At 52.2% G+C, this 13,598-nt stretch overlaps 1 protein-coding gene across 2 annotated transcripts in view; it reads right to left on the reverse strand.

The window, feature by feature from the left end:
• Positions 1 to 13,598, reverse strand: part of Ziz (dedicator of cytokinesis protein Ziz) — a 200,005-nt gene that overhangs the window by 172,604 nt on the left and 13,803 nt on the right. The window contains exon 1 of one of the 2 annotated variants that reach the window (XM_065440187.1): positions 4,038 to 4,058. The exons of the other annotated variant lie outside the window; for it this stretch is intronic. Within the exon in view, the coding sequence (XP_065296259.1) occupies positions 4,038 to 4,043 (6 nt within the window). The 5' untranslated portion in view covers positions 4,044 to 4,058. Of the gene's footprint in view, positions 1 to 4,037; positions 4,059 to 13,598 lie in introns of those variants that run through there. 2 annotated transcript variants of the gene reach the window in all.

The following is a 13,598-nucleotide window of genomic DNA, read 5'->3' on the forward strand; positions in this document are numbered from 1 at the left end:
CAGATCCCAGCGCAGGCGTCCCGCCGTAGTCGCTAGACCCAACGATACGGGACGGAGTGCCGGCGGGAACGAGAAAACAAAAGACGCGAGGCATAAACGAGGCGCTTCTCCTCGTTGGACTCGGGCCCTTGTTATTTTTTTTTCGCCCTCCGCATGTGGTTACATTTGTCGGTCGCTTTATCTCGGTCCTCATCGCGGTTCGGCGGTAACACGCGAAACGACCGGCCATCTCCGCCGCCGGCGGAATGCCGCCGCAGCGAAGAAGGATTAGGACAAGATCATTCAGCGAGGCAAAGCACAAGCGCAGTGGAGAAGAGCACCCAAGCGGCGGCCAACGACGAGCTTACACACACTTAACATCGCCGCACAAAACAAAGCGCAAGACGTCAACAAAAGAAAACGACGTCGTGCGGGAGGGAGGTAGGTGTTCTCGCGGCGTCTCGGTCCACGCGCAGCGCGGCACGCGCCGCTTCTTGCGCACATAAACACCGCGGGGCTCCTGCGCGGGCATGCAGCGCACGTGCTGTGCACATATGCGCTCGCGCTATGGCGTTAGCCGTGGCCTCCAACGGCCCCGCGAGGGAGCGAGTCGGGCGCCGCGAAGCAGTGGTGGGGCCGCACGCGACGTCCTATCGCGCCAAGAGATCGGCGAGGTACACCGCGCCGGCCACTGCATAGCGCGTGTGGTGCGTGCTCGTATACATACGCGTATACTACACGCACTCGGGAAACACGGTCAGCGGTGGCCCGGTCTCCGGTAATCCTTTTCTTCAGAAATCCTTCGCCTCGATAGACTGGTGCTTCTTTAACACATCGTTTGACTCTCCCCACTAGCCCCCGTGTCCCGCATAGGATTTCTTTTTCTTTTACTACGTTTCGTTTCGTCTACAGAAATTGCAAAAAATAAAGAAAAAGCAGGAACGGCGGTCGGAGGCCGGGAATGTGCAAAAGAGGAGAGAGAGAGGCTACGTTGATTACTGCAGAGGACAGTCTCGCGCGGTCTGCGGGCAGCGAGCAACGCGAAGATTCTTCAAATAGGAGCGCGTGCTGGCCAAGTTACCAAACTGTTCGCGTGCCCCGTTTTTATATATTGTCAACAACCAGATCGCAATGTGCGCAGTGGAAAAAAAAAGGGGGGGGGGGGTTGCCCTGCGTAGCGCGCGAGCACGATTTCTCGGAGGCCCGAGCACGCGTCCCGCAGCGGGACTTCGCGGCTTTTTTTTTTTTTTTTTCTCGACTTCGCTGTGCACTGGGAAGACACCTTGCGAAGATGATGAACGGCCACCCAGCCAGCACCTGAATATCCGCAAGGAGGGAAGCGCTTGACTAACGCGTGGTGCACTAGTGAATATGCATGGAAACGAGTTCCCGTGGTGCTTAGACGCGAACTTCCTTTATTCTTTCCGTTTGACTGCTTTTATACCACGAGCCTCGGCGAAATCGAGCTTCGCAGTGGGATTTAAGGTGTTCCGATTAACGCTGCGCCCTGCAGACGCTTTGAAGACAAGTGGAAGAAATCGATGCTTCAACAAACTGCTGCAATAGCTAAAAATATATATATCTTTAAGGCTACGAATAATCTTGACCACCTTAGCATGCTTGACCACGCTCGCAAATCTCGGTTAGAAAGCCTCTCTCTCTCTCTCTCTCTCTCTCTCTCTCTCTCTCTCTCTCTCTCTCTCTCTCTCTCAGACGTGCATTAAGACCATCGCACGACTCTCCGGATCAACGGCTCGCGTTACATCTAACATACCTCTCCCTGGACACGCGCGTTTCACGAATTACGATCGTGCCATACAACGCTTCCGTACATTTTCGCGCAGTATGCGCTAAACGCGATAATAAAACGATAACCGCCACTCATCTCGCACCGCGCGCATTGACGCCAGCGAGAACGTAAACTACACACCAAACTATAACACGCGAGCAACACAGGCGGAAGCCACGGCGCACAACCAGACACAAGAGCTTCCGCACGTATATAGTCCAGCCACAAAAACGCACACCGACAAAGCCGCTCGATCGCATTTTCAAAACGCGCACCACCCTCGACGCAGACAACGGGCAAAGAAAAACAAAACAGAAGGAGAGGGCAAAGTGACGCGTTCTTGAGCGACCACCATAGAGGCACAAAAACAAAAGCGTGCACTAAAGAACAACGTTACGCTCGTCACGACGGGTCCGCTAAACGGGTGCGCGCGGCTACACATGCAGAAAGAGCATGCAGGTGCGCTGCATGCACCGCAGTATACGAAAGTGCGTGAGGAAGGTGTGTGCGTTACATCAAAAGAGAAGACTCTCTCTCCTGCAGCGGTGCATGTCGTGTGCGCGCGTAACACACGCCGGTCGAACTTGTTGGGCTGCTTGCTGCTGCCTCGTTACACGCGCTCGTTTTCTTTTGTCCTCAACCGCGCGCGCAACGTCGTTAGCGAGCGCGCACTCCCCCGCGTGCAATCTGCACAAAGGAAAACCGCGGCGGCCACGTTTTGCACACACACACGCGGAGCTATGCCGCTTCCCCTTGCACCCCCCCAACCTCCCCCACCCACGCAACGCTTTCGCACGACTGACTATAGATGGCGCGCAGCGACGAATCAAAACGCCGGTCATCGTAACTGCCGTAACTAAAACAAAATGAATTCTGGGCTTTTACGTGCTAAAACCACGATACGAAGATGAGGCATGCCGGAATAATTTTGCCCACAAGCTGGCGTTTTCGCCTCCCGTCTAAATGCGGCCGGCCGGGATCCGATTCCGCGACCTCGTACTAAGCAGCGCAACACCATATAGCCGCTAAGCCACCGCGGCGGGTATACCGGTTAGAGCGGATTTCGACGTATAAGAAACAATTTTTAGACCGTCGTAGCGCTGCAAGGTGCAACGTGCACGAGAAAGAGAAGAACCTGATCGCGTTATGAGAAAACAAAACGCAACGCGAACGGCTCGAGGCTGGGGAATACGTGTCGGCTTGAACAAGGCTTCCGCGTGGAAGCTGGAACGTCTTTAGGACGCATTTCACGTGGTGCGACATTCAGGAGGAGCTTCGGGGCGCCACATCCACTGCATGCACTGCGACCGAAATCGCACACTCGTCGCCGGCACCCTCGAGACTGAATTCTTCAGCATTCGCAAAGAAAGCGTCGGTTTTAGAAGAGGTGGTCAACATCTATACGGAATGGACCGCGACTTGGAAATTGGCGTCTACACATTGCCACGGGGCAGAAACAGTGAAGTGAAAGCACATTTACAGATATTCACAAATTGCAGCAACGCTGGACACACAAGATGGATGCCAGAAACAGCTGCACGCTCGCTTAGCCAAATGTGTTAGCCTTAGCCAAAAGGTCACATGTGCCCCAATGCCCTGTAACATGACGCCCCGGTCGGAAAGCAGCTGTCTCGGCGCTAGTGTTTATGCAAGAGGCCAAGTCATGGTGACGCAAGGCTTCAGCCTAAAATCGTACACGATATCAGTGGGCACAGGTGCAGAGGTTGTCCAGCGGGGATACTTCCTGATTCACATCGCCGAGCTGGCGCAGGATCTTGTAAGGCCATGTGTAGCGCGGGAGAAGTTTTGCGGACAATCCGATACGGCGGCATGGTGTCTAAAGAAGAACTAAAGCTGGGATACACAGCGCAAAAATGACACGAGGACGAAGCAGGAACACGGGACGAGCGGGACGAGCTTCGTCATTGTGCCATTCCTGCGCTATGTATCCCAGTTTGTATGCATCCCACCAACACGCCGAAACTTCTTCCCTGCTAAAGAACTAAAGACCCAGCGGAGAAATGAACGTCCCGGTGGCGGCTGTCGTACCTCGTCTTGTGTGCAACGTGTGAGGCAGTGAGCCGGGAGCGGCCAATCTGGCGAGCTTTGTCAGCCCGGGCGAAGATGTCGCGGGCACACTCAGAATGTTGGTCGCAGGTGGGAGGAGTGTGTCGAAGAGCAAAGTTGGGTGGCGGCCGAACAGCAGATAAAATGAAAAAAAAAAACAGCGGTCTCGTGACGGGACGACTTATATGCAAATGTTACGTACGCTCATGCGTCGTCCCAGTCGCTGTGGCCCGGAGAAACGAACATGGATAGCATCTCCATCAACGTCCGGTTAAGCCTCTCAGATAGTCCATTGGTCTGCGGGTGACATGCGGTGGATATAGTTTGTGCACGGCAGAACATGAAAGAAGATCTTCGACATCGCAGGACAAGCAGGCGCGGCCGCGATTTAGTGAGCATCTGCTTCGGAGCGCAGTAACTTAGAATGACGTCATGCAGAAGGAAATCCGCGACATCCGTAGCGCAGCTTGTCGACAATGCTAGAGCAATGGCGTAACGCGTCGTGTAGTATGTCGCAACAGCGACCCACTTCTTGCCGGTTTTGGACGTTGGAAAAGGGACTAGGAGATCGACGCCGATGCGAAAGAATGGTTGGGGACGTCGATGGGTTGTAGACGGCCAGAGGGCAATACACAGCAGGTCGTTTGCGACGCTGACAGAGTGCACAAGCAGCAACGTAGCGGCGCACTGAGTGATACAGGCTATATTATATATATATATATATATAGCACACAGTTCGAGGGCTGGGGACGGACGGCTATATAATGAACGCCTATAGGTAATGTTGATACAATAGGCCCGTTTGTTGAAGGTCAGCAGCAGAAATGAAGAAATCAAACGATCCGTCAGCTCAAGCCGCCTTCTGTAGGCCAAGCATACACACGATTTACTTAGGACTTGAGTAAACACGGTGAGATCAACGACGGTAACACGTAATGCTTCTGTGTGTATCTAGGCCCGTTTACCTGGGCGAATACACAGCGCGGGAGTACGCGCCCGCGCCTCTATAGGGCATGGGCTACATCGCGGTCCGACAACAAAGTAGGCCGCTATGTGAGCGTCGCAAAAAAAAAAAAATGTTTTCCCACCGCTTCCTCTCAGATACACAGAACCACGTATAGAATATTAACCGTCCGCTCTGTAAAAGAATAAAGCAAACGCCGTCGCATTTGCCAACAACGCATAAAACTCGTCTGCCTCGCCATTTACGCTTCGGAGCGGCTGCCGACAGCGGCCTACCGACAGGGAACCCATTTCTAGCGCGTGGTACCACGACTGATAAACAAAGCGAACAAAAAGCAAAAGCAAATCTAGAGAGGATACAACGATCAACGAATGAAAACTAACGCACGCGCGCAAGCAACGGCACCCTGCAACAAGCACCGACGGCGCCTCGCAACAAGCGTTCGGTCGATTGCGCAACGAATATAGCTAGCGAACTCGGTGCCGCGTTATTCTATAAGCACCACGAAGACAGGCCCTGTCGTGCGTGCTACCTTCGACACGACACGCGATCTGCGGCATGCGGGCGAGCGAGGTGCACGAGTCGCGCGTAAATACCGCGCACGTACGCACGAAGACGCACGCGCACGCACGCACGCACGCACACGAGGAACGGTGGCGCCGAACAACCGCACGACAAGGACCAGAACTCGGTGGGGGGGGGGGGGGGGGTACAGTCGAAGCACCACGCGAGTAGCGCGGGGCCGCCGCCTCCCCGACGTTTCGTGCCCCGCAGCGGGACGTCCCAGAGAGCAGCGGGCGCGCGCGCGCGCGCAAACGCCGTCGTAAACTGGCTTTTCAACTCTTTACCACGCAGAACAACGACGACGCGCTTCGGCGCCGCTTTTGAAGGGAGCGCCCCGCGAGCGGCTGCGCCATGTGGCCCCGTAATCCCTGGATGCGCCCGCCGCTCGTCAAGGCGTGCTTGCCGCTTTCCGTTGCCAACGCTCGTAGGACCGCCATCCTGGACCTAGTGGGTGCGTCCACCGAGGGAAGGAACAATATTCTGCCATTGTGCAGCGGAAGCTCCCTTACGAGGTGCTTTTTTATGCGAAGCATACTAGCCGCACAACCACGCTCTTCCTTGCTGCGCCGCGCGCGGCCGCGTAGCTACCATATGACGTCATAACAGCTGCAAAAGCGGAGGCTCAACTCGTGCGCTCGCTTGCGGCCGCGTAGCTACATAGCCGGTTCTCAGCTCGTGCGCTCGCCTGCATGAGTTGTTTCTTCGTCTAGCCGAACCAAATATAGCCAAGCAACAGCAGTTCACGAGGCTGAACGGTGGTTCAACAACTAAAATAAAGGCTAGTATGCTTCGCATCCTGGGCTTAACCTTAGCTAAGCCACAGCCATTTTTTTTTCTTGCATGCAGTCGATCCCGCAGCTCTGCTTTCAAGAATTAAGACTGGGTAATGACTCACATACAGAAGTAATGCAGATATACATACTTTCGGAACGTTCACAACATCTTCCGTTTTCACCGTTTCCTTTCGGCAGTTCCCGTTCGTGGGTTTCTTCTTACTTCGTCGATTACCTCGCGTCAAAACTATAGACGGGCCCGCAGCCTATGCTGCACCATGCGTGAGGAGCTTCAAAAGACGCACAGCTTGCTCAGTTTGTAAGTACAGCCTCTGGGCCTTCGATATTTTACAGCGTGTTTTTTCACCGACGCCGACCGACATAACACATACGGGTAGAGGAAGACTGGGAGACACACGGCTGGCGTATACTCGAACGAAACATTACACGCGCGAGTGCGCAAATAAAAGCGAGGAAAAAAAACATACGAAGGAAAGGCGCTTTTTCTTTGTTTGTTTGTTTTAGAGACCCACCGACCACCCCTATATCTCGACGATCTTCCCACCACTACAACGCGCGTTTCCGCTCGCGGCGTTTCGTTTTGCTGCAGTCGCTTCGGCAACTGAATCAGTAGCAGCAGCAGCAGCAGCAGCAACCCGGTGGCCGCCGGGTCAAACTGCCAAGGAAGCCCAAGTTTTCCTCCTCTCGTAAGCGACACACACACGCACACACCAACACGCAACGCATGCACGCACATGCACGCATTCCCGCACGGTGCGGAAAGACGGGGCGACGAATTCGGCTCCGATCGCCTCGAGCGAAGCAGCACAGTTTCTTCGCCAGGTATACACGACGAAGCAGAAAGAAGTCGGGACGACGGCGACACAGGACGATCCACACGCAGGTATAACGCAAGCGAGGAGAAGCAAACGTTCACGAGAAGAAAAAAAAAATAAGCGCGACAGGTGGAGGAGGAAAGCGGCGTTCGCCCGGCGCAGCTAGCTGGGCAGCCGGCCTGGCAGGATCGCTCGATCAGTTTGTAGCAGTGTACGCCGGAGAATCGGGAGCAGTCGGACTAATAAAGGAGGAGGCAGGCCGACCTTTCGCCACGGGCGCGATTCGGTGGCAGCCGTCGAAAAACGCAGACGTAAAGAAACAAAACGGTTTGTGGTGGTGGTGGTGTTGCCGACAGTGACGCGTATAATGTTCGGCTAGCTACCGGCCTCGTACCATCCGTGCTTCGGCCGCATCGACCCGAGTGTACGAAATGTATGCGCCTTTTGGGAATTGGATGCGAAGCAGAGAGGAGAGATAGATGCACCCGCGAGGCACGCGCGGGGGGGTGGAGTTCTATGACTACCACGCATAGCGTTCGAAATGGCATTGGGACTATGGCACTAACTGACCAGAGGGCTAGTCCGTGGATATGTATCCTGGAGAAAAAAAGAGTCGTAGTTTCTGCCGAAAGGCGAAGCATCGATTGCGATAGCAAATTAGTGGAGAGCGAGTTATACGAAGTAAGGATTTCTTTCTCGGCCGTATAAACTTCTAAAGATAGGCATGCTAACTCTATTAACAAACATGGTGTCACGCGCGCACAAGCAAGCCTGAACACATCTCACTCGATGACCGCGGAAACTCGCTATCGAAACGCTGCAGTGAGGAAACGCGGCAGCAGCAGCGAGCGAATTGACCTACCTGCAGCCACTCGCATCGACGCAAACTTGAGCTGCGAAATCACAACGCAGCGCGGACTCTGTGGCCCTCGTAGATGGCTTTCAAGATACAGCGGCCCGGAGTACAACGCCGCCCCCCCACACTCCCCCCGAAGACTTGCGCGCGACGGAAGGCGGCGCGCTTCCTCCCCGCTTCCGTCTGTTGCGTGCGCGAGATTGAGCCGCGATCGACGGTTCACCCTCGCATGCTTTCTCTCGCACATGCAGCATACGGTGCGAGGCAATGATTACATCGCCCTCGTACTTCACAGAGAACCTCACGGCGACGGCGACGACAGAAATGCGCCTGGATTCTCCATATAATCGCTATCGCAATTAAAAACGTACAAGCAGCGCGACAACTTGAGATGCGCGGCGAGCAAAGTTAGGCACAGCGAGACCGGTGAGAAATAGCGTGCGCTATAGCGTTAGCCCCCCCCCCCCCCCCCGGCACGCAACGCTTCTCCTCTGCCCCGCAGGCGATACACTTTACGGGCTCGTAGGCGAGGGGCACAATGTCGCGCCAGGCCAACTAGCGAGCAAAGAAAGAAAGAAAGAAAGAAAGAAAGAAAGAAAGAAAGAAAGAAAGGAAGAAAGAAGGAAAGAGAGAAAGAAAGAAACAAACAAACAAACAAACAAACAAACAAACAAACTCGCGCTTGGAGGAGGCGGAGGAAGCGGCCATAAAATAGAGGAAAACAGCGATAACCGCCTCACACAATGCGTGGTGGAGACCTCAACTGCGTTGCTGGGTGAGGGGAGTAGTATGACAACCGTTACGACGACCACAGAGCTGGACTCCAAGGTTTATAACGGGTAACGGCAGGTGTTTCAAACGCCGGAAGTGAGACGGTAAGAAAAGAACGCGAACATATTGGAAGTGTGTATCATTAGGTTCGCGTTCAAAGCGGTGGCAGCCAACGGAGAGGTGCGGGTATAGGTATATACGCGCTTCGTTTCCGGTACAGCAACTACAGCGAAAAGCCGTTTCTCTTGAAGAGCGTACGAACGAGTCGCCCGGTTATTTTTAAAAGTGACCATCGTCCCCTACACGCAACCCTTATAGTTGAGGCGAGCCCGGCGCGTCAAGGGGAGAGCCGGCCTGCGGATGTATATTTGTACACCGAGTGCCGCGGCCTTCGTCTAGCGCGACTCCGCAGCGAATGTTGCGGGGAGAGTTTATCTTGACGCGAGGCCATCGGAATGGAGGTTTCGCCCGCGCGCCTCGCCGCGACCGTGGCTGCGTCACGCGTCTGACCGAGCGCGGCGTATGCAGTGCCAGCAGCTGCTCGGCGACAACAACAACGAACGAAGCGATATATCTCTTCTGAGGCGAACGTTTCGCGGAATCCAATAGCGGACGAAATGGGGCGCTTGACAAAATACGAAGGCGTAGAACTAGCGCCCAGTTCCTAAGCTGCCTCCTTTCTTTCTTTCTTTCTTTCTTTCTTTCTTTCTTTCTTTTATGTATTTTTTTTTCACTCTCTGGCCTCGCCGACATCATAGCAGCTCAGTGCCTCCAGATCCGTGCATTTCAGATCTGACCTATTTGGCTACGATTACCAACGTGCTTCGCGGAGACAGGTACATTGGTAATCGTAGCCACACAGGTTAGACCTGATGATGACAGTACTTTACAATAAGCAGTAGGCAGCTTTAAAAATAGCGTCGTCAAGCGGTCATGCGTACCTGGTGCCACTACGCCTTCCCCTCGAAACACACACAAAAAAAAACCTACTTTGTACGCATTTTGAGTTCTTTTGTCACGTCTGTCAGATGGCATAGCTTTGGGTCCCCTATTTCTAAAGCTTTCTAATGACGAACGTTCGGTTAACGTTTCACGACAGGAACCGCCTTTATTTCGCCGCATTTCCGTAAGCTTTCCGCATCCAATTCAGCCACGAGCCCACGGGTGCGTAAACTTTCCGGCAGCAAACTTCATAACCTCCTGGCACACCACGTAGAGAAAGAACAGGCAAAGGCTCATAACTTGTAACCCAAATGAAATATAACTGCTTTCATTTCTTCCGTTTTGTTTGAGATGGTCCAAACGAGAAACTTTAACAAAAAGAAATAAATAAAAGGAAGAAATAGGAGCGAACGAGACCAAACTCGGCCACCAGCGCAGTACAGCAGCCAGCCAAAACAAGGCCGCGAGAAAACAACACACGCACACTTTCACCGCGGCCGCTCGTGCCCATTCAAACACAAAGGGGCAGCAAACGTAACAGCCACGCAAGCCCGTGAGTGCGCAAGCGCACTGCCACTCCTTCTCCCGCGGAATTCATTTTGACGCATTCCCTTGTTGCTCACTCCGTCGTGCTAACAGATGAGGCCGGCAGAGGCGTACTTCCTCGCATTCAGCGCTGCCCCTCCTTTTGTGCGTGACCACGGACGTCGGCAGTGGCATAGAAAAGCCAATAAAAAGGAAACAATGGCTTCGTTGTGTCGGTTTAAAAAACCGCCACGCTCCGCCGTCCGCGGATATGATTATGAAGGCGGTCTTAGGGGAGGTGGGGGGGGAGGTGAGGGGACCGTGCAACAATTGGACAGGAAATGCCCGGCTGACCCCGCTTTTGCGTCGTCGGCAGTGCACACATTTTATGCCGTCGAACGCGTTAAAAGAAACATTCTCCGCAATGCAAACTAAAACGACGGGCGAGCGACTATGTTTACCGTACGGGATCTGCAGCTAAACAAAACAAAACTCCATGGCTGACCGGCGAATGAGACATGTAAGAACTGTGCATTACAGTAACAGGAGCACGTACCATGCCGATTTGGACAGATTGCAACTTTAGGCAAAATGCCTTTTTTTTTATTGCGACAGCAATTATATGGACACTCCAAGAGAATTTTTTTACGGCCTAAACATGAATTTCTTAGTCCTTTGTCATAGCCTTAATTATTTTGTTTGTAACGCTGTCATCCGCTGAGGAACTGGTGAAGGCAGCCAATTATTGTCAGGAACAATTTACCGGTGTTTAGTTTGTTACTAACTGCTTTTCAGCGGACGAGAGCATCGCTATGAGAAGGGCTCAACTACGCTACGCGACGATACTTGTGGATACTCAGCTTACTTGTGCGTTCACTTCACGTTTCTTTAGCCTACATCCACGAGAAACTTGAATGCTCGGGCCCAACTCTGATCCGTACAGGCTCATATTGGACGTTCAGGAAATGCTCCAGCCCCCATCCTTAACAAACGCATTAGAGATAAAATTAGTTCGAGACTTTCATCTGTCTCGGACAAAAATCCCGGGTTTTCGGTATACTGAAAGAATTGTCAAGGGTTCTTGCCTACGAACATTCTAGAATTCCAGAGGGTAGTGGACCAATAGACGTTCCAAAGTACAAGCATGTGTCCCTAACTTCGGTCAATATTGAGCATTCATAAAGGAAACGATACTCAGAGAAAAAAAAAAAAAGGCGCGACACGAAACCGAAAATATTGAGACGCACGGTGCTTCATTGTCACTGCTTTCACAATTCTGCTTATGCTGTCGTTAGTCAATCTCAGATAAACGTTGCAACCTACGCAGCTTGCCACATTCCGCTTTGTCGAGAAGATAAACTGAATTTCTGAAAACAAAGGCTTAGTGGGCGTCTGTTCCTTAGAAAATGATAATTTATTCCGAGGTGCACTGCGGAAGTTCTTTTTAATTGAGCCTATCAATGGCCCAAAGAACAGTATTCGGCACCTCTATATACCTTAAATGACCACTTTAGTGCCCGTTATAGGCCCGGCTAAACCACAATTTTTAATTGTCATAACATCCGGCCTCTGCGGATATGATGCCGCTGAATCTCGATACCCGTGATGCAAACGTCACGTTCGCGTAATACATTTCCAGCCTATAGATGCATCTTGGTCTTGCACTCCCGTGAAAAGCACGAAAAATACAAGCACGAAAAATACCCTCCTGCATTGTAGACGCGTTCTCAAGTACGTGGGTGACCGATTGGCATTGTTTCCGTTCTGTGGCAACGCTTTGAGACAACAGAGAATTTTAAATACCGGCCCCAAAAGTTTGAGGCCCCAAAGAGCTTTGAGGGTGTTAGCGTTGGGATACGCAGGAGCGAAGAGCTTTAAGAATAAGGCTTTGCGTTTGCCGACAGCGTCTTGCGCTTGCAGCGCCACTACGGCGTCAAAGAAAAGCTATTATAAATGTTAAAATAGAATATACTCTTTTATAACATGAAGATCGAGTAATTTTGACTTTCATGTTTTCGCGTTTAATTACAATTTAGAGGTTATTCTGTTAGCAGCAAGCAACTTGTTGCACTCCGTTTTGAGCAACGAACTTTACGTCCCTTCACCAGCTAACCGAAGCCGTGTTAGGCCTACAAGCCACTAAATCGACAACCTAATTCGGAATCAGCGGCGTGTAATGAATCAATCTTCATAACACACGCTAGCTGAGAGAAAGCGATAAGCGCAGTCACTCCTCCTAGCTTACGAACTTAGCGCGTTGCCACGAATCGAGCACAGTTTGGTGCTAGTTAGAGCCGCCGCTTCGATGGGTGCCGCCATGTTTCCTGACGCAAAGCTTTTGAGGCAGCTTTTGGAGTTCCCGCTAAATTAGTGAAATAGCGTGCCCGACGCAAAACCCAAACGCAATTTGCGTCTCGCACATGCGCAGTGGCTTCGACGCTATTTCTTTAAGACCCCTATTTTAAAACTATCATCTCTCGTTTCACCTCCGCGAGACAAGTCCTTGTCTCGAAGAAGTCGAGCTGGCTGGCCTTTGGGCACTTGCAGTCCTCTTTAAACATACGCGGTATACAGCAGGTACCTGTGACGCTTCAGCTTATGGTACTGGAACGTTTACTGGCAATCAAAGCTGTTCGATCCGCGTGTACCTGTTACGCTGTGGTTGTGAACAGCGCCGCGGCAGCAGCATTTTTATGGGGGTTATAAATACAAAGAACGTTCGTGTATACTCAGATGTAAGCGCACGTTAAGGCAGTTAAAGAACACCAGGGTGGTCGTAGTTAACCCGGAGTCCCCTCCACTATACGGCATTAATGAGAGCGTGGTTTGGCACGCAATATCTCAGAATTTAATACTTGATTTTGTTATGTAAAGTTCTGCCTTTGCAACTGGCGCTGTGAAGACACCGAAGGAGGACGACAAAAGCGCTGCCTTGTCCAGCCAGCTTCCCCGCGTCATCCAATCCCCGACTTTTTTTTTTTTTTTTGGTCTACCGCTTCATTCCTGCTCTCCGCGACCGTGCTGCGGTGCTCCGAAAGCGCGGCTGATTGATTGATTGATTGATTGATTGATTGATTGATTGATTGATTGATTGATTGATTGATTGATTGATTGATTGATTGATTGATTTCTAATGGCGCAAGGGCCAGGTTACAGCGCGGCTGACACCGACGAGCAAACGAGTAGAACGACCGTGGAAGCACAGCCTCCGTACGGAATCACAAGCAGCGTACTTCAGCCGCAAGGAACGCTACAGAAAAATGAATAAGTTGAGCTGCAACACTAAATACCCTTGTGATGCAATACCGAAGAAAGAAAAAAAGCCAGTCTTATACCTTGAGAGGGGGCTTTTTAAAAGGCACAAAAGACACAAGAACGGAAGATGCGTCTTGCGACGCCGACTTGAAGTTCCCGTCCTTGCATCATAGAGCCTGCACGCCGAGGCGCGAGGAATCCCGACGGCGTCTCCCGGGCCCATAGCTTTTTTTTTTTTTGTCTGCTGATGGACTACATTGCGTTCTACGGGTGCGAT

This window comes from Dermacentor albipictus, chromosome 1 (assembly GCF_038994185.2).
Source record: "Dermacentor albipictus isolate Rhodes 1998 colony chromosome 1, USDA_Dalb.pri_finalv2, whole genome shotgun sequence".
Classification (NCBI taxonomy): domain Eukaryota; kingdom Metazoa; phylum Arthropoda; class Arachnida; order Ixodida; family Ixodidae; genus Dermacentor; species Dermacentor albipictus.